Here is a 21409-nt window from a genome sequence, read left to right on the forward strand (position 1 = left end):
TTTGCTACTTATTGCAGAAATTGAGATGTCATCGAAGCAAAACTTAATAATGCAGCCATATCTGTGTACCAGTCATAAGTTACATTTCAGTTTGCACTGAACATGTAACACACCACAAATTTCCATCTTCCCTAGCAAATTGCAGCTCCAGGAATCAAACATAGCACCATTTCCAAGTTAGTCGAGTCACGCATGCACGTGTGCATGTGTACACACACCGAAAAGGACAATTCAAATTAATGTTGTGATGTAATGCTTGAGCTAACTAAAGACCACAAATGATCTTCCTGACAAACCTGCAATTTTATGTCCAGCTAGTAAACCCCCAGTCTCGTGTGCACCAGTAGATTGCTCAGCTGTGAAGGACTTGAACAGTTTTGCTCAGCTCATCTTTGTAACCAGCCAGACTCACAGATGCACCACATAAAAATTTCTCAGTCGCCCTTTATTTTTTTGCGTGATCTGTTACAGTTGACTTGTCCTTTTCCTAGCAACCTACCTGGCTTGTTCTACACATTCTACGGAACTACACTTTGAAGCACCCGGCATGCTTTCCTTGAAACCTGTAAGCCATGGCTTCATGCCCTGGGGATACCCTGTCATGCAGTGTTCATGTACAACATAAATGATTGCCCACAGCAACTAGAACAAGTTCCATTTGTATCAACTGCACAGGTGAAAGAGCTGAAGCATTCAGCAATTAGGTTGCCAGAGCAGACTGATGTACAGTCGAGGACAAAAGTCTCTGGGCCATGCGTTCCTTAGAAGCAGCTGATAGCTCTATTATTGGCTGCCAGCCGGAAACCACACGTGGAGTTCAGCCAAATCCTGTTCTTCCGCCTCCAAAAGTCTGGTCTCCAGCCAGCGGCTAACAACAGAGTTAATGGCTTCATTTATGAAATATGCGGTCCAGAGACTTTTGTCCCCGACAGCAGTGTGTGCATATGTGCACACACTGATGACAACATGGAAGATGAACTCACAGGGGGTTGTGGTCCCTGCGGATCATGGAGATGACGTCCAACACTTGCATGTCATATACCAGGATTGTCTGCACACATTGATGCACCGCATCTCAAACAGTTTGCTCAGCTAAAATGGCCAGGCACAGATTGCCAGAATAGCAGAGGCAACTGGAGGCCACTCTGAATGACGTTGGCAATGAGAAATGCTAAGATGCCCAAAATAGCCACCCCAGGCCATTTCGTGGAACATTGCACACAATACCCGAGTAGTATTGGGAGCAAATTCACCTTTGGCTCCTTGTCATCGTAATGGCATCAAACTCTATGCTTACCCACTGGTTAGCTGATTATGTTAGACCTGCACTTGCAATCTACAGCAAGATGACAGAGTTCACAACACCACAGTTACAGGCACAAAATAGAAAGTACAGATGTGGGCAAAATATTATGGAGCATATTACGAAGTTTGAAATTTTCTCAAGCATTCTGTAGAGAAGATATGATGGTTTGTTCGATTCATATGAGAGCCTACCAGCGGCGTGTGCTAACACATGTATAAAATACTTCCTAAATTCCCCATAGGTAAGGCATGACAAGGGTTTGACTGCTGAAGCATGCTCCATAATATTATGGCCGGGACTGCACTGATGAAGCTTCAGGTGAACAACCCATTTAAACTCCATTTTGGAGGACTTGAGATTGTTACAGAGGATGAAACAGGTGGTTTATAGCTTATACTAGAATGAACTAGAAGATAGAGTGTGTCAAACGAAAGCCGAAAAGTGAGGCAAAAGAAGGGTAATTTCCGCTAGGATCGCTGCGAACGTTGTCCTTCCCTAGGGGCCTTTTTAAGGGCAGCAGAACCCGCGCGCAGCGTAGCATAGTGGTTAGAGAACTCATTTCACACGTGGAGACCAGGGTTCGATTCCCGCTGAACGAACAATTTGTTTTTTTAATTTTAAATCATAGTTTGTTTTAGTGCAAACAAGCTGTGGTAGCAAAAAAAAAAGCAAACCAAAACCGAAACTGAAGTTTGTGAAGTGTCGTCTTGCTGCTGCCGTGGATTTCACCTTGTCAAAATATAACGTCTAGAATCTCCGTGCCGTGCAGCGCCAACTTTGAATGCGTGTTTAGAGCACACCTGACGTTACTCTCCAAGCTCCGATCTGTGCTTTTAGCAGAGGAATAAGACAAACGCCCTAAAAACAGTGCTGGGAATTGTTTCGTTCAGCTTGGTGTCTGCCAGCTGCACAGAGTGCGTCACGCAGAAGTACGCTGTCACTTAATGAAATGACGGCCAGCTGTAGGGCGCGAGTTGATGCATGACTGAAAAAACTGCGGCACATTGAAGACAACCCAAGGAAGAAAAAGACAACACATGCGCACGCTACCAACTGTTTATTGGAACAAAAGGGGCACATTTATAACCCTCATTCACTATGTGACACCGCTCTATCGCTCACAACCATGTAAAAGTAATATGCAAATTACAAGACTAAAAACAAAACGCAGAAGGCTTATCTACAATGTGCTTAAAACCCTAGCTTATATAAAGATTGCACAGAGCACAAGGTTATAATAGAAAGATAAACCAAACAAAATCTTAGCAATAGCAGTGTCACTCAATCGTAGCAAAATCAGTGTCATGCACTCGATGCAAAAGCAGTGAAAACCTTAAATGTAAAAGCAAGTCAAAATAAAAAAATAAAAAAACGTAATAATAAAAGCCACAACAACATCCCCACCCAGGTTTGGGAGTTGGACGCCGGAAAGGAAGAGACTGATGAAGCAATGAAGCAGCATGGCAGAGCGAAATGCAGGGGAACAAAAAAAAAAGGAATTAAAGGAAAAAGAGAGAATGGGGGCGAGATTAGAGAAATCGCAAAAGGAAGGGGGGAAGGAATGGGGAAGCCAAGGGTTCCTGAGAAATTACAGCAACAGCTTCAGGGCATAAGGAAAAAGTAGAACGACAAAGTAAACAAAGAGAGCAAACAAAAAAAGGAGACTGAAGGGGAAAAGTTCGGGTTGGGGTGGAGGGACAAGGTGAAAGAAAGGATAAAGCGGCGATATGAAGCACTGAGAAAAATTCTTACTGCCTGCAAGACATTTTTAAATAATTACGCCAGTACTGGAATGTACCAGAGAGATTGTTAAGTTTCCTTCGGATATGTTGCTCCCTGCTGCATGGTTGCACGGTTTTAAACTTGTGCAGTGCGGATACCTCTCTGTGTTTTCTATCTCTTGCAAATTTCAAGCCATTTTTTGCACGTTATATAGAACACATTTTTCTCAGCTGCCAAGCATAAAGAAGGCGTGGGGCTCGAGCCACCTTGTCTGCAAAGCCCGTATGGCAGCGCTTTTCTCCCGAGGACTGCGTGCTGTATCCAGCTGTGCAGAACGCAAGCTTTAGGAGCACGTGCTTTTTTTTTCTGTGCTTCATAGATTCGCGCCTGCACGTTCGCCACCATTTCAAGGACGTCACGAAGAAGTGAAGCCTTGAAATTATATAGAAACACATGATGCGTGTAGTGAGCGCAGAGCGATGCTTCTCGCATCCAACCGTGCTCTCCTTCGTTGTTTTCAAGAAGCCTATGACGCCCATGATGCTGTCAAGATGAATGCGGCTACCATGGAAGCATTCGGTGAAGACATCCTCAAGAAAGGCAATGAAGTTAAAAAGTGACAAAGATGGATATAAAAGTCCGCCAAAATTGTTCTGCATTGTGAACTTGGCGCATTCGCTATCTGCTTTCTGGCGCGGTGCAAGTAGCAGGGTTTCGCACGCGGTGCACTTCAGTGGCATGACGCACTTTTGGCGACATAGCCGCTGATATAATGAATCAGCCTGCGGTCGCTCCTTGCTGAAATGTACTCGTGGTCGCTTACATCTAGATGCTGGGTGTCCTCATCTGAGCAGTGAGCTCTTGCTTCAGTCATTAACGCACTGAGGACCTGACTGTGACGGACAGCTCCAGTGGATGTCCCGGGCATCAATAGGGAACACAAGGTGGCTTCGTTCGCGTTGCCTTTACCTGGCGAGCGGACTAAGTTATAAAAACTTATGCAACTCATTCTTTCCAGGAACTGTTGAGGTGTGGGGTGGTCACTGCAGCCACTACACTGTCTCACTATCCCAAAGATGTTCTCCAGGGGATCCTGGCTTAACCGAGCAGTCATGAAGTACCTATAGCCCAAGTTAGTTGTCTGGTATTCTAATAAAAGGATCGTGCTCTTAATAGTAACCTTAAGCCTCATGGCAGTGGACTGGCTTAGGAATCCTGTTGCACCCTTTGTGTGCGCTTCCCATTCTGCCAGGTAACTGAAAAACGCAGATAGGCAGTTAGCAGCCGGTGATTTGCTCCGCAGCGCGTCTCTTGACTGGCGTGCGGACATGACAGCGATGGCGGCGTTGATCATTATGAGTACACCAAAAGGAGGGGGAAAAAATCCCATGATGTCTTCTCAAAACCCTCCTGCTATGAAGGGCATCATATGCAAACAAGTTACACTAGCCGCCACAATAATATGCAGCATGTTTCGGGGATCAAATTTCCTTGCGCGTCCAGTACCGAAAACTGTAGTTTTTTACGCATGTTAGCTCCCCTTGCTATAAACAACGCCCTCTATTCGGCTGTGCAGTGGGCTTGAACTGGCAGTGGTCGCTAAATGTTTGCGAAATAAAATTATTTTTCATTCACTTTTTACTACAAAAACAATTGCGAAGTGCCCGTCACCAAGTTTCGCTAAACCCTTTGTAGGCATCTTCAGAGGTGCATAGCGCTGGTGAAGAGCGAGATAACATGTTTTGTCTCACACATTGACATTTGGTAACCCTATTACGTAGACTACGGCTATTTCATATACGTACTCGAAAAACCGCAGGGTAGCGCGGATGCTGCCCACTGTCGCTTCGATGTCATCCTTGAAAAACCGCAGGCCGCGGAGGGCTTGCGTGCCGAACAACTGATAGGCTAGCGACACCCCCATTTTCTCAAAGTTTTTTGGGTTTAGATGAGCTTCAGTAATTCCGTGCATAACTCTAAGAGTCACCGCGCTGCCGTCCATCTCCTGCACCTTCCTGATGATGTCCAGAGCGACCTGCAAAGTAAAGCAGCACACAGAAATGTAGCGTTTATGATTGCATACGTTTACAGCGAGCACAGACGGCCATAATTTGGCCCGTGCCAGGGTATACTGTTGTGATATGTGATATATATATATATATATATATATATATATATATATATATATATATATATATATATATATATATTCAGCCCGACTACGCCCACTGCAGGGAAAAGGCCTCTTCCATGTCTTTCCAATTAACCCTCTCATTTCCCAGTTGCGGCCACCGTATCGCCGCAAATTTCTTAATCTCATCCGCCCACCTAACCTTCTGCCGCCCGCTGCTACGCTTGCCTTCTCTTGGAATCCACTTCGTTACCCCTAAGGACCAGCGGTTGCCTTGCCTTCGCAGTACATGCCCTGTCTAATGCGATATGCACGTCCTGTAGCTAACAGGAAAATAAATGCAGAAATGGAAAACTCACCAAGCCATCCGGGGTGCCATAATTGTGCACGAGGAGGTTGTTTCGCAGGCACTACATCAGGTGTAGAAAATCGGAAACGAAGTGCAGGAAGCGACTGCTGCCTGTTGGATGCCTGATCCTGCACTTAATTGAGGTAGCTGTCGCTTCGATTCCCAAAATTTTCTAAATCTTGCGGTTCCACGTTGCCCTGTCGCACGTGACGAAGTCAACGCAGAGCCCTGCCTCTTCCGCAAGTATAACAGCCTCGAGAAGAATTTGGCGAGGAGTTCTCCTTTTACATTCCGATGGGTTGCGAAAACAGCAATAACTTGTGTCCACTTTCCCGTGAATGGCACGAACATAATGATCATGCCGTGGTCACATGGATGGTTCTTTTCACTGGCTGGAGTAAAAGGGCCTAAGTCAACCATGCCTTCGATGCGACCCGATGCCGTCACAGACAGGTGTTCTGAAAGCTTCAACTCTTCCACAAGGAGGTTGCTGTGTCTTCGAAAACTGTCCATCGTTTCTGTTTTCTCTTTCAGGGCGCTCAGAACATTTTTCGAAAAGCCAAAACTGGATTTGTAGCAGCTGAGGTACTTTCGCAGCGTATTCCTACATGGTAACACAAGAACTTCATTTTTTCTCATATAGTTATTAGGGGTGTGCGAACATTGAAATTTTCGAATACGAAGAAAAAATGGCTTTGAATATTGAACCGAATATCGAATATCTGTTCAGTACAAAGAAATTTCAGAAAATGATCAACAAGGAAATGTTGTTGCCCTTACTTTTTTCAGAATAGTGTATGGTCTTCGCAACTAAGATAAACAAAACTAGACTGCCTCAGTACCATATAAAAGAACATGGTGTGTGCAGAAATGCATACTAACTGATTGGACAGTATAACAGTATCCAAACTGTAATTAGGTCATGCAAAACAAAATCCATAAAATGACAAGACTGGCAACCAAGAATAACATGATGACTAGTAAAATCTCATTCATTCGGAGTTCATTCATTCGGAAGAAATGCCTGGATTATCCGAAGGCCTCGATTTATAAAATTCTTCGCCGCCCCGCCCCCTCCCCGAAAAAAAAAAAATCTGCCGAAAATGCGAATATGCAGCAAGGCCTTATGAGGCGGCTCCATTGCATTAAAGGGACACTGAGGAGAACTCTATGAATTTTTTTTTGTTTGCAAAATCTGATAGTTCAGCATTTCATGGTTTTGTTGCCGCTTGTCCGGGCGCGAAACATGCATTTATTTCAAAGAAATTTGGATTCGAAGTTGAAAAAGTTTTTCCCGCCCCTCTGATTCAAACTCAGGGAACTCTTATGACGCCACGGCAACTCTCATGACGTCACAGAACGGAGTGACATGAATCGTGACGTAACGCAGACTCCGTGATTTCTGACTGCTAGCGGTGCGGTGTGCAACCTTCCTTTGCAAGCTTCAGAGATTCGTGACGTCCATGAAGTAAAGAAAATTCCTCCAAGGTGGTGCCTCTTGTCCTAGGAAGTCATCACGCTTGTACTTGTACCTGAACCGCGCCGTAAGGGAAGGGACAATTAAGGGAGGGAGTGAAAGAAGAAAGAAAGAAGGAAGTGCCGTAGTGGAGGGCTCCGGAATAATTTCGACCACCTGGGGATCTTTAACGTGCACTGACATCGCACAGCCCACGGGCGCCTTAGCGTTTTTCCTCCATAAAAACGCAGCCGCCGCGGTCGGGTTCGAACCCGGGTACACCGGATCAGTATAGCCGAGCGCCCTAACCACTGAGCCACCGCGGCGGTTGGAAGTCCGCGGTTTTTCTTCGCAATTCCTTTCACTTTTCTCTCCAAGTCTGCCACACGAACATGGAGCCTTCGCTGTCGCATGGTTTTGCGCTCTCTATGGCGGATACTACGTTTTGCGGCAGCGGCGGCGACTGCCATCAGCTTGTACTTTCTTCTTAGCAGTAGGATCGTCGCCGCTCTGCATGGAGAACATTTTGCACCTGCAAAACGATAACCACGGCCCATCTAAGCAATAGAGTACAGGCTGCATTGCACAGTGCATGCAGCCTGGACCTGGAGTAGCATGCCAGGCCAACTATCAGGCAGACTTCTCCTGTTTCACTCAAGTCTCTCTCCTCCTCCAATTCCATGACAGACACGCTTGCGCTTTTCTCATTAACATAGCAATATTCTACAAAAGCCCTGTGACACTGGTGCACAATTTGTTATGAAAACAGGCTATATATGACAAATGTATGTCCAAAGAACAGTTGCTAAACGAAATGCTGACTCAGTGTACAATAACTCGCGCAGTGCAATCTTGGTTGTTGCGTCAGCAAACATTACGGACGGCACATGACTGCTTACGTGCTGTGTGTGAATGCGAATGCCCTTCTCTCGTCAGCTACTAGTTAACTACATTTGTTTCCTAGTCAGTGCTGGGTAGTAACTATAGTGCTAAATTCTCACACGCATTAACAGTAAACGCATTTGTGCTGAAGCTTTAGGTCAAAGGCATTTGTGAACACGTTAATTTCAAAGGCGTTTATCCGAAAAATTTGTCCCGAAAGCCGTTCGACCTGAAGGTATGCACCTTAACGCATTTTTACCTATAGGACTCAGATTTCTTAAGCACATGTTGTTCACTGTAATGACAGGGTGATATATTCAGAAACACTACTACCTGTGCAACGATCAAATGAAACATCAAATGAAACTTATTATAAGTGCAATTTTCTAGTCGCACTTCTGCTAACTGGTTCGCTAGTTGTATCTTCGAACTTATTATTGAGACTGGCATTCATATCTAAACCTGTTCATCTGTTCAATTGTCATCTCGAGTATGTCCTTGTGCAAAAATCTGCGATTTGCTCACCTTCTTCAGACACAGTGCCTTGGCATGTGTTGCTATAGACCGCTCCTCCATGGCGCTTTAGACTACCGGCCAGTCTTTCTGTGAGCGTGAGCCCACTGGACTCCAGCTGGCTGTTAGGCAGTGCCCTGCAGCACAGAGTAAACGAGTCTATTTCTTGCAATTTTTCTTCTGCCTCTTCAAGAGAAAGACCTCCCCTTTCTGCATGCAAAGCGCCCTTTATATATGTGCGGCATAAAATGCCATCTTCCTTGAGATGAAATGCCACCAGTTTGTCATGGTATCTTTCAATGTTCTCTTCTTCGAGCCTTGAGGTGGCGTAAAAAACACCGTCGACATTGGGGAAGAGCAAAGTTGTCCAGTTGCTCTGAGGCGGAGTCCTAAGTCGAAGTAATGACTGCGCGTCTTGATGAAGGTTGACAGGTGGCTCTAAAGTGCCGTCGGCCACATCATCTTGTGCAACTCTGTATGCCTTCGCATGATGGCTAGGGTCTGCAAGGCCCGCGGCACTGCCCTTTCTCTTATTGTGATCATGCTCGACCCTGAACGCCCTGCTGGGTCTCGCTCGTGGCTGCCCCCGCTGCAAGACGGTGCAGCAGGTCCAAGCTGTGCAACATCACATCGCTCATCGCAAAACATTACTGAATTTCCTTTCACAGGCACAGCTCCAACAGCGAGTCTTGGTTTGTCTCGCGGTATTTTCACCTCTGTGCCGCTAATTGTATGCACGTAGTCCCTCAGAACGTGATGCGAGGCAAAATGTGCCCCACAAACTGCGCTCGTGTCTCCTAACGTGCCTTTAGCCATTCCCAAGTTCTCTTCCCATTGAAGCCTCTGAGAGGGGCAGTTAGGAACCGCAAACGAGATCTTGCGTTCATCGGACGATTGTAGCTGGCCGACCAGCCGGGAGCGCAGCACGAAGTGCACCTTTTGGGCTTCATTTCCTGAAAGTTTTAATGAAAAAGGTTGCTCACACAGATTTGGAATGAAACGAGTTCGCTACGTATCTACATGCAGAGCTACAAATTTATGGAGCCAAGATGCATGCTCATGTGCAGCTCACAAAATACACTTTTCCTCTAACGTGACTTCAGGTTTACCACTTTCTTGCATCCTTAAAGGGCCTCTGAAAGGGGCTATAAATAAAGGTGCGGTACACTTGCGATGTTAAAGGACGCCGCTTCACAAATATCTTCGCACGAAGTCTTCTCTCTCTCTCGCGCTCTCTTTCCAGCTCTCATACGGATGTCGAAATACATGCCGACAACGATCGAATTGTGTGAACTATGGCGCCAAATTTGAAAACAAAGCGTGGCGCAAAGTTTGAAAACTCAAAATGGCAATGACGGAACTTTATTAATTTAGGCAAAGGGGGGCAAAAAGGGGTGAGGGGGCGCCAATGCTTACGCATTCCTTCAATGCGTGTACCGCAGTAACCTCATATTTGTTTGATTTCCTCATACTGTTAATCCTCCTTCAGAGGGCGGCAGGTCGGGAATATGAAAGAATCTATGAAAACACTAACATAGCCTAAAACCTCAAACATGAAAATATATAACGTCGAACATTCAGAGTTAGAGGATTGCAACATTCAAACACTTATACTGGGGTCAATGATACAGAAAGAAAAAAGAGACACAAATACTACAGTATGGTGCATACGGAACAACAGGTTAGCTCTGATTAAAACATTGCTCACCACTTTTTTGAAAGACTATCATACTGGTGCTGTGTACAACATGAATGCGCAGTTCATTCCACACCTGTACCGCACCACGCAAAAAGCAGCAACGAACAACGTCAATGCGCCGAAGTAAGGATGTACTGTCATATCATGATTAAAGTGAGCGCTAAGTTTACGAGGATCCGCGTATCTGTTTTTACCTTTGATGCCCATGCAGTGTTTGGTATAAAACATTCATTACTTATTTTTTGTTCCCCATTTCTAGTAGCTCAAGGTAACAAGACTGCAACGTTTCTGTGACCGAACCGGTCTTCCTATACGTGTTGCAGATAAAATGAGTGGATTGTCTTTGTACCTTCTCTAGATTAGTTTTTAACGTATCTTGCTGAGGATTCCAACGTGCTGAACTTCATCTGCGCCAACCTGAACACAGCTGCAACGCTAAACGCGCACTGCTTGCTATGGGGCGCCAATGCTGCACATGTTGTGGATATGTAATTAATTGTTTCGATATTTTATTTGCAGACAAAAGCGGTCTGGGGTGATGGGGCTATAGGCGGATATGCTCTGCCTGACAAGGACCTTACACCCGTGCTTTGCTCATCAATAGTGCAACATAACATAATATAATACATGCACAGAAATATAATATACTAAAACACTTCACACAGAAATAAATGAAGCGACTTGCACCAAGACAACTGAGGCGCAAACATATACTGAATGGCATAAATTACAAATGCGCTACACACAATAAAAATATAAAAGGAGAACAAACAAGGGTGCCGAAGGCAAGTGATAACTACAAAATCATAGTCATTTTGTTCAAATAAGGCAAGCACATCATCCAAACTTACTATTGAAGAAACAAAGCTGTCGCATCATGCCATCTCTGAGTCAAATTCCAGAGCGAATAAGCGAACGCTTTAAGCGAGAAAAGAATTTTACGGTACACATTTAGCATTGCAAAAGTACGTACATATAGTATTGTGCATCTTTATCGTCAACACTCCTAAAAATTTCCTTACGTGTAGAATCGAGACCTGCGGATAACTACAAGCAAGACAATGGAACATGGGGAGCTTAACCCCTTCTACACTCAGCATTTCGCTCCTCATTACGCTAACATCAAAACACGTGCTTACCGCATTTCGATGAATGGGTTATGGTGACACTGGGCGTTCCACGCTGCCAACACTGTTGGGATTCGTGCACCTGAGCTAGCTCCCACTACTGTGCTGAAGCGATGGAGCGGTCAAGGGAACAGTTACATAGTCGGCACATGGGCCGAGACCATAACGGGCTAGCAGAAAGGATCGCGGCAATGACCCAAGAGGATGTCTCTCGCTTGCTGTGTCGCCTTGTGTCTTCCCGCTCAGCGTGGCTCGATTTTTATACCTTCGAGAACCGTTAAAGTAGTCAGCAGTTCGATTCCTCCAATCAGGACATGCCGCTGGTTGCTGTTTGAATTGGATGAATAGACAAGATGGCTCAGCCGTTCAACGTTTGCATCTGGGAAAGGGCTACTGGGCAAACGTTGCCGCAGCCAGTAGTTCGAAGCAATATGCCTGCCGGCGAAGCGTCCATTGAGCCTCGAGTAGCGCTAGAAAGACGGGGGGGGCGGGGTGGGGGGGTCGAGCCGGTTGAGTTATGCTGCAGTTGCAGCGTCTTGTCCACAGCCGTCAGTAGTTCGAAGCAGCATGGGTGCCTGCGAAACGTCGGTTGAGCCTCCAGCGGCACTAGCAAGAGAAGGGGGGGGGAGGCTTGTCCAGAGCCGTTACACGACTGGGGCTTGCTTTGTGCGATGCCAAGCGCACGGCGCTGGTTCTCACGAGATGCCAGCAGAATGCATGCTTGGGCAGAATAGTGGCTCACAATTGAACCAACCGTAACGAGCGGTGAAGAGACGCCCTTCTTTCGCGGTCCGTGGTCATGGCAAAACGGACGACAAGAAGATGTGAACATTCTGCCTATGGCAGGCAGGACGTATAAGCATTAACACGAAACAAAAAAGCTATTCCGCTTTAATTTTCCTGTTTCACAAGCTCAAAGAAACCACACTACAATCACCTCGGCAATGACGGTGGCAAGGGTAGGCGAGGGGTGGGGGCCGTCACACCACAAATTTGCTTGACCACATTGCAAATTTGCCTACCGTTTCAGGAGGAATGCAATTGGAAGGGGCACATGCACAACCCTCACTCACCATGTGACACCACTTTTATGATTATGATGTGGCTTTTATGATTAAAAAGAAGGGGATCACATGCATTAGTGATAGCTGCAGCTCTGCAACCAAATGAATTTGCTATCTTGAAACGTTTTTATGAAGACCTGTGCCACCAAGAATTCTCCCTTCGTTTTCAGCGTCCGACTCCCAAACTTGGGTGGGGTTGTTGTGGCTTTTATTATTGTTTTTTATTATTTTATTTTGATCTGCTTTTACATTTAAGGTTTTCACTGCCTTTACGTCGAATGCATGACACTGCTTTTGTTACGATTGAGTGACACTGCTATTGCTAAGATTTTATTTGGTTTATCTTTCTATTATAACCTAGCGCTTTGTGCAATCTTTACATAAGCTTTCTGCATTTTGTTTTTAATCTCGTAATTTGCATATTACTTGTTACTGGGTTGTGAGCGATAGACCGGTGGCACATGGTGAATGAGGGTTATAAATGTGCCCCTTTTCTTCCAATAAACAGTTGGTAGTGTGCGCATGTGTTGTCTTTTTCTTCCTTGGGTTGTCTTCATTGCGCCGCAGTTTTTTCAGTCATGCATCAACTCGCGCCCCACAGCTGGCCGTCATTAAGTGACAGCGTACTTCTGCGTGACGCACTCTGTGCAGCTGGCAGATGCCAAGCTGAACGAAACAATTCCCAGCACTGTTTGTAGGACGTGTTTGTCTTACTCATCTGCTAAAAGCACAGATCGGAGCTTGGAGAGTAACGTCGGGTGTGCTCTAAACGCGCATTCAAAGTTAGTGCTGCGTAGCACGGAGATTCTGGCCGTTATATTTTGACAAGGTGAAATCCACAGCAGCAGAGCAAGGCGGCGCCTAACAAACTTCAGTTTCGGTTTGCTTTTTTTTTTGTTGCTACCACGGCTTGTTTGCACTAAAACAGTGATTTAAAATAAAAGAAAAAAAAGGAAAACAAATTGTTCATTCAGCGAGAATTGAACCCTGGTCTTCCACGTGTGAAACGAGTTCACTGACCACTCCGCTACGCATCGCGCAGGTTCTGCCGCCCTTAAAAAGGCACCTAGGGAAGGATACCGTTTGCAATGATCCTAGCGGAAATTACCCTTTTTCCGCTCCAATTTTGATACACAGGCGGCATAGGCGTTTGACACACTCTATCTTCTAGTTCACTCTACTTATACTTTGTGGGGTTTGACGTCCCAAAACAACTGGTATGAGGGATGCCATAGCAGAGGGCTCTGGATGATTTCGACCACCTGGGGTTCTTTAACCTGCACTGACATTGCATAGGACACGGGCCTCTAGCATTTCGCCTCCATCAAAATGCGACCTTTGCGGCCGGGACCAAACCCATGTCTTTTGGGTCGGCAGCCAAGGCTGCGCACAGCCAACCCGTGCAAGAAAAGTGATCGAAGGACGCCGTTAGGAGAAATGCCATTTGCAGGGGTGCGGTGCACCATTCGATATATCGACCACAAGCGAAATTTAAGTTCAATATACTGAGAGACTTTCCTACATGTTAACACTCGAATTTTTACAGGGATAATCAGTGTGTTCAATACAGTCAATATGTCTAAATACCCGGGTTTGATAAATCCGGGCTCAACAGTAGTTCATTCTATGTATATGAATTGCTACCATATTGGCTTGCAAATTGCTGACAGTAACCATGAACGTTCTTTAGTGTGTCTCTATGGAAGTCATATTATAGTGACTACACAAGGATCCACAAAGAAAAATAAGAGCAGTGATAGGAACAATGTTTTCAGGCAAGCTAAATGATAACCAATAATGAATGCTGTTTGACTTTTGGATCCAGTCATCACTGTGATCAGCCAGATCATGTCCAATGCAGGACAAGGGCCTCTCCCAACTGTCTACAGTTAGCCCTGTCCTGTGCACTCTAACCCAGCAGTCTTTGTACAGCCGAGAACACGCCCAAAAAATCGGTAAAGACATCAAAGTTCGCTTGCCTTTGTTTTTTAGACCCAACCATAAAGCACACAAAGGGACTCTGCAACACACTCAGGACTCTTAACTAAAGGGCTTTTTCAATAGAGTGCTTCCAGTTTAAACTTTGAAAGTTGAGTAGTCAACAAGGCAGAAAAATATTGAACTGCATGTGTATGAAGACAGTGCCAACCACGGAATGCAGTGAATCACATAGCCTTTGTACAAAGCATGGCAAAGTCTGACAGCATACCACCACCAGCTCTATAAGTTACAGAGCTTACAATTTTGTCAGTCATTCTGTAAAACTGTGGATGCTTTGGTAATGCAAGCGTTAAACTCATATGAGATGGAAGGCTTTCCATTTACAGAAAGTGCAGTGGTTGCAGGAAGTGAGTGTGGGTTAGCAACCACACGTCACAAGAACAGCACATAACATTCCATTGTGCTACAGTCAAATCCAGTTATAACGAACCCGGGTAGAGCAAATTATGCTTTATAACGAACACTCGAAGCTGTCTTAGCATTATTTATGTGAAATATACTTTCTATAATGAACTGTATATTGTATATAGCGAACATGAGCGCGCGGTCGCTGATCACCTCGGTGCCGCGGCGTGGGTTGGGAAAGAAAAAAATATGACTACTAACAGAGCATGCAGAGAGTGGAGGGGGGAAGCAATGAACCAGTCGAGCAGCCCCCGCCGCCTTTGCCGGCTTTGCCTCGTTGTTGTGCCCCTATTCGGCAACTGCTCACCACATGATCAAGTTACGTGGGTGCATCTCCAGGCCTATCATGACACAGGACAGAACAGCGTCATAAAAAAATAGCCAGTAGAGAAAAGAAAGAGGGTAATGTGACTTTGGCTGCACACCTTGCCTACCGCTCTCCTCCTCTCTTTTTATCCTCCATGTTTTCTTTGTTGACGTTTAGTCTTTCAGTTGGTTTGGTTGCTCCTCGTGCGTCGTAGTGTGCTGGTGCTATCGATTCGGACCGTTGCTGCGTCCCCGTACATACTGCCTTTGGTGTACATCGAATATGGCTAAGAAGCAGTGGCAAGCTCTGCCGATTTGCGCCAAAGTGGATATTCTTCGGCGCGTCGAGCGTGGAGGAAAGAAAATGCTTGTCGCGTGAACTGTGAAAATGCGTGAAATGTTTTCGGAATGCTGGACTGTGCCAGGCCAGCCAGGCGGCTGCCGAAGCCGTGAGTGCAGCTGAAGCCGATGGCGACACTGCCGCTCTTTGGAAAGAACTTGCGCGCGTTTCTGACACTGTGCCCCAAGATGTCTGCTTCAAAGATTTTGCAATGGTTGATGACGAGGTAGCGGTGGCGGCAAGCTCACTGGATGCAGAAATTGTTGCTGATGTGCTGGCGTCCAGCGTGAAGGACGACGAGGAGCCGCCGCCGGAAGACGATCGCCCTCGCCCTACTTTTCATGAAGTACTTACCGCAGCAGAAGTGCTGTGCCGCTGCTGTGCTCAGATAAAAGAAGCGGACTTGAATTGATTGACATTTTATTGCGCGTTGAGAATGTTGTTGTTGTTGTGTTGGGTTTTATGGCGCATAGGCAACTAAGGCCATCATGCGCCAAGCTGGAGGTATAGGAGAAATCTCTGGATGATTTTATAGAAATGTGAAAATCGTCGCTGGTGCAGAGCGCTTAAATAGTTAAAATTACCTCATGATGATGAAGGAAAAGGTGCTAGAAATGGGTACTACTAAAAACGTTTAAAGGGGGTCGGGTCACCTCAGCAGCCATCCTTACCAGGGTAAGGATCTCGAGGCTTCCAACCAATCAAATACAGACCTCACCCTTTTTCTCAGGAATGAGGAATGGCTGAGGTGTATCGGGCGAAGTACTGGGTCATGATTTAAATATTTTTAAGAAAACCAGCTTCTGTTAAAAATCTAAAAACACAGGACATGTCCACAATTGCGTTATCACTCAAGAGCAGTGCTGGATGAAAAGGGATGCATTGGTTATAAAACGGAGAAAAACACATTTTCCGTAGCCTTTCCAGTTTAGAGCATGAAATTAAAATGTGATTAAGTTGTGCCTTATGTGCACAGGGTCGCGCACAATGTGAAGAAAGTGGCAAAGCGACATGGCGTGCCGGTCGTGTTTTCTGCCCCACGAAAGCTTGGCCAGCTATGCGCGCGCATTGGGAGCGATAAAAAGAGCTCCTGCAACAAAAAGCATGGCAAGCAGTACGTGAAGTGCTGCACAGGTGTGGTGTATGAAATACCACTGACCTGCGGAAAAGCCTACGTGGGCCAAACGGGGCGGTGTGTTAATGACCGCGCGGCTGAGCACGCAAGATCGCTTACAAATCTAGGAGGTGCGCATCTTTCACAGCATTGCGCGGAGTGCTTCGTTTGTAATCGTGCGGCAGAACATGGGCCGGGGCAAAAAAGATGCCAGCAATGCAAGAAGTGTGAGCCACGGCTTCGGGAGATAAAGATTCTGGGCAGGAGTGGAGATACGAAGGCGAGGGAGCTTCTGGAAGCATTCCACATTAGGAAGAGGGGAGTAGATTGCGTGAGTGATACCTCGGTTCGCCTTTTCAAGAATGAGATATCATATCTTGAACGGTTTTGTTGATGCCTGTTGTGTAGATGTTGTTTGCGCATGCCTTGAATTTTCCATATATTTGCTGGCTTTGCAGTGAATAAAATCAGATGAAGTTAGCGCATGTCCTGTGTCAGTCTTTCTTGTGTACGTCTAATTGCAGCGCTATTACCATTTCTGTCTCAAACACTGTAAGTTCATCTCCGCATGTACAAACTGGTATGTCTTTTCTCCTTAGCAGAAAGTTGTGTGTGAAGTGTGTGTGACCCATCCGGAGACGGCAGATAATGACCTCTTTGAAACGTTTCTGGTGCACACATGACTTCCATTCACCTAGGACTGGTTTTATTAACCGTAGTTTGTTATTTAGTTCGTTGTTCCAAGTGGACTGCCATTTTTTCCTTGCATTAATATGTATTAAGTTCATGCAATCTCTATAGGGCACATTTATGTTTTTAATTTGCTTTTCACAAGCTTGAGCAGCGCATAAATCTGCTCTTTCATTGCCCTTTATGCCAACATGACTTGGTACCCAGCAGAGTCTTATGTTTTGTCCTTGAGCTATGGCTGTTGTAATGTTGTGTATGAGGTCGCCAAGCAGCGGGGTTATTGCATTTCTAGGATGAAGGGCTGTGAGCACACTTAGTGAGTCTGTGTAAATAATACTGTTGGGTAGGTTCTCGTTTAGTATTTTTTCTATGGCTACACAAATGGCGTAACATTCCGCAGTGAAGATGGAAGCGCACTGTGGAAGTCTTACTATCTTATTCCAATTTCCCTGTACAACTGCACTTCCAACGTATGCATCTGTTTTTGAACCGTCGGTATAAAATGCTGTGCAAGTAGTATACTTTTCCTCGAGTGTGAGGAATTCTTGTATTATATGTTGTTGCGGAATTTGTTTCTTACGGAACTGTGTTAGAGTGAAATCACAGATTTCAGGGAAATTGTGCCATGGCGGCAGTGGACCTCGCCTTCGGGCAATGTTTGGCAATACGTCTAATATGCTAAGGTTCCGGCACATGTCTTGAAATCGCAAGAGGAGAGGCCGAGTAGCTTGCAGCTTGCTGTTGAAGAGTGTTCTAGAAAGGCACTTTGTGGCGATAGGGTAACATAGATGTTTATGCAGTGAACGAATTTTTAGAATGTATGAGCATGTGAGTATGGCTCTTCTATCTGTAAGCGATGGTTCATTGGTCTCTACATGGAGACTGTTTATGGGTGATGTCCTATATGCACCAGTGGAGAGACGTAAACCTAAATTATGTACCGGATCTAGCCGTTTGAGGTACGATGGTCTCGCTGACCCATACACTACACATCCGTAATCCAGGGTAGAGCGTACTACAGAGCGGTATATTTGTAACAGACATGTCCTATCGGCTCCCCAGTGTTTTCTCGACAGCACTTTGAGTATGTTCAGGGATCGAGAAGCCTTCTTTTTCAGCTCATTTATGTGAGGCATGAAGGTGAGCTTTCTGTCGAATGTTACACCTAGAAATTTATGTTCTTTTTTCACGGCTAAGTCTATTTCGTTCAGGTGTAGGATGGGATCTATCTGCATGCCTCGTCTGAGTGAAAAAAGAATGGCCACCGATTTCTGTGGAGAAAAACGGAAGCCATTTTGGTCTGCCCATATTGCCAGTTTATTTATTGTTAGCTGTATCTGTCGTTCACATGTTGATATATTCGAGGATGTGTAAGCTATCTGGAGATCATCTACATAGACAGAATACATTACGGACCTTGGGATTATTTTCCTGATAGAATTCATTTTTACAATAAAGAGTGTTGTGCTCAAAATACATCCTTGAGGTACTCCGTTTTCTTGGATAAACTTCCTTGAAAGGGTTGAGCCTAGGCGGACGTGAAATGTACGGTTAGACAAAAAGTCTTTAAGGCAGTTCAACATCCTGCCGCGGATGCCCAGTTCAGCCAGGTCCTGAATAATCCCAAATCTCCACGTTGTGTCATACGCCTTGTCTAAATCGAAGAAGACAGCGAGACAATGCTGTCTGTGTACAAAAGCCTCACGAACAGTGTTTTCAAGATGAACCAGGTGGTCGGTGGTGGAGCAAGCCTTTTTAAAACCGCATTGATGGACATCCAGAAGCTCCCGGTCTTCTAACACGAATGATAGTCTGATATTCAATACACTTTCAAAAGATTTCGCTAGACAGCTAGTCAGAGCTATGGGCCTATAGCTGCTAGGAAGGGTAGAGGGCTTTCCGGGTTTTAACAGAGTAACAATAATGGCCATCTTCCAGGCTTCGGGAAGTTTCCTCAATACCCAAACTTTGTTAAAAAAATTTATAACTGCCTCCACAGCCGGTTCAGAGAGATGAGCCAGCATTTGATAATGTATTTCATCTGGGCCAGGTGCAGTTTGCTTACCAGCGGACAGTACTCTATTAATTTCTTGGATTGTAAGTAGGTTATTATAGGGCTCATTTGAGCAGCCACTTGTCAGCAGTCTTTGTTTTTCAGCTGCGTTTTTGTATTTCAGGAATGATTCTCTGTAGTGAGATGGACTGGAAACTGCAGAAAAATATTCACCCAAAATATCTGCCTGTTCTTCTAAATTTGTCTGTATGCCAGGGGTTGATAGAAACGGAACTGTGAATGGGGAGTAGCTGCCATTTATCTTTTTTACCATCTCCCACATTTGTTTTGACGTAATTGAGCTGTTTATTGAGGACACGTAACCTTGCCATGAAGTTTTTTCTGCATTACGGCGAATATATCGAGCTTTTGCTCTTGCCTTTTTAAAGCTTATTAAGTTCTCGTGCGTTGGGTACCTACGAAAAATTCCCCAAGCTTTGTTTTCTTTCTTTTTTGCATCTCTGCATTCCTGTGTAAACCAAATTTTGTGATTCTGGTTTACTACTCCAGACGACCGAGGAATTGCCAGGCGTGCAGCTGTTAAAATGCAGTTCGTGATAGCTTCATTCAGTTCGTCTATGCTGAGGTCATCTGAAAATATTTTATCTAAGCTGGCCCTTTCTCTAAAAAGTTCCCAGTCGGCTAATTGTAACTTCCACCGTTGTGGTTTCGTTGGGGTGACTAGTGGTGGGGATGTTAGGCTTATTGATACAGGGAGGTGATCGCTGCCGTATGGGTTATCGATGACATCCCATTTAAAATCACAAAAGATAGAAGGTGAAGTAAAAGACAAATCTATGCAACTCATTTTTCCCGTGCTCGGAGAGCAGTACGTATCTTTGCCGGTGTTAAGAAGGCAGACATTATTACTTAGAATAAAATCTTCTAAAATACGACCTCTTGCATCAGTGTGTTCACTGCCCCAAAAACCGGAGTGGGCATTAAAATCACCAACTAGCAGATATGGCTCCGGTAGCTGTTCTAAAAGGGATTCTAAATCATGAAGTGTTACTGTTAGGTGTGGTTCAAGATATATGGTGCATATTGTGAGTGTTTTAAAATGAAGAATAGTGACTGCGACGGCTTCGTATTTGGTTTTAAGTTTGATCTCGCGAGTTGCCACACCATTCTGGATGACAATGGCAACACCTCCAGACAGTTTGCTTGCTTGCTCTCGGTCACACCGAAAGATATTGTACTTGTTTAAAATATTGCTACGGTTGTGCTTGTGCTTGGAACGCTCGTGCTTGGTGCGCTCGCGCTTGGAACGCGAAGAGGACGAAGTGCGTTTCTGCTGCTGGGCTTCGCGTGCCCGGTTGTTCGGCTGCGTGGCTGTAAGCTGTTTCCCTGTAAATATACTTTTCCCTTTTGGTGTGCACATCTTCACGTTACATTATTGGTGGAGGTGCGGGGTACAGCCACAGCAAGCACGGAACTTCGCAGCGGTCGTCAGCTCGCCGGCTCTTCAACCATGCCCAGCGAAGGGGCCGCTCCGTCGGCGTCCGCCAACCCGGCGTTCATCATTGCCCATCCGAGAGATCCTGGGACCTTCAACGGAACGGACGGCGTCAACGTGGAGGACTGGCTCGCAATGTACGAGCGCGTGAGCACACACAACAGGTGGGACCCGACCCTAAAGTTGGCCAACGTCATCTTCTACCTGACGGGCACTGCCAGGGTATGGTTCGAGACCCACGAGGATGAACTCACCAGCTGGGATCTCTGCAAGCGCAAGCTTTGTGACCTGTTTGGTAAGCCATTCGACGTCAGCTCGCTGCGAAGAAGGAGCTCGCATGCCGTGCACAAACGTCCACAGAGTCCTATGTATCATACATTCAGGACATATTAGCTCTCTGCATGAAAGTCGACGCCACTATGTCAGAGTGCGACAAAGTAGGTCACGTGCTCAAAGGCATCGCAGATGACGCCTTTAACCTTCTTGTATACAAGGACTGCGGAACGGTTGACGCAATCATCAAGGAATGCCGCCGGTTCGAACAAGCGAAGAGCCGCCGAATTTCTCCGCATTTCACGCGGTTGCCGAATACGACTGCGACGTCGTCCTGTGTAGACTCGACTCCACCGAGCCGTCTGCCGACATCTGAGAGCCTGACACGACTTGTGCGCCAAGAAGTAGAGGCAATGTCCCCCGTTGCGTTTCATCCACCCGCAACAGACAGTACTCCAGCAGTATCCCTTATACAGGCTGTCGTTCGCAAAGAATTTGCCAATCTTGGGATTCAACCTGTTT

At 45.7% G+C, this 21409-nt stretch overlaps 2 protein-coding genes and 1 pseudogene across 4 annotated transcripts in view; all 3 read right to left on the reverse strand.

Moving 5' to 3' along the window:
• lt (vacuolar protein sorting-associated protein light) overlaps positions 1-21409 on the reverse strand; it is a 175820-nt gene that overhangs the window by 110464 nt on the left and 43947 nt on the right. For all 3 annotated transcript variants that reach the window (XR_013313229.1, XM_077657307.1, XM_077657308.1), the window contains one exon: positions 984-1051. Coding sequence is in view for 2 of the 3 variants with exons in the window: in XM_077657307.1 (XP_077513433.1) it covers positions 984-1051 (68 nt within the window). In the remaining variant the exon portion in view is untranslated. The remainder of the gene's footprint in view (positions 1-983; positions 1052-21409) is intronic.
• On the reverse strand, positions 2451-4819 carry LOC144124564 (uncharacterized; annotated as a pseudogene).
• On the reverse strand, positions 7046-8984 carry LOC144124567 (uncharacterized; the record flags this gene model as incomplete). The annotated part of the gene is made up of 2 exons (XM_077657314.1): positions 7046-7496; positions 8372-8984. Coding segments are annotated over 2 exons (1041 nt in total), but the record flags the coding sequence as incomplete, so codon positions are not given.

This window comes from Amblyomma americanum, chromosome 3, assembly GCF_052857255.1.
Source record: "Amblyomma americanum isolate KBUSLIRL-KWMA chromosome 3, ASM5285725v1, whole genome shotgun sequence".
NCBI classification, from domain to species: Eukaryota; Metazoa; Arthropoda; class Arachnida; order Ixodida; family Ixodidae; genus Amblyomma; species Amblyomma americanum.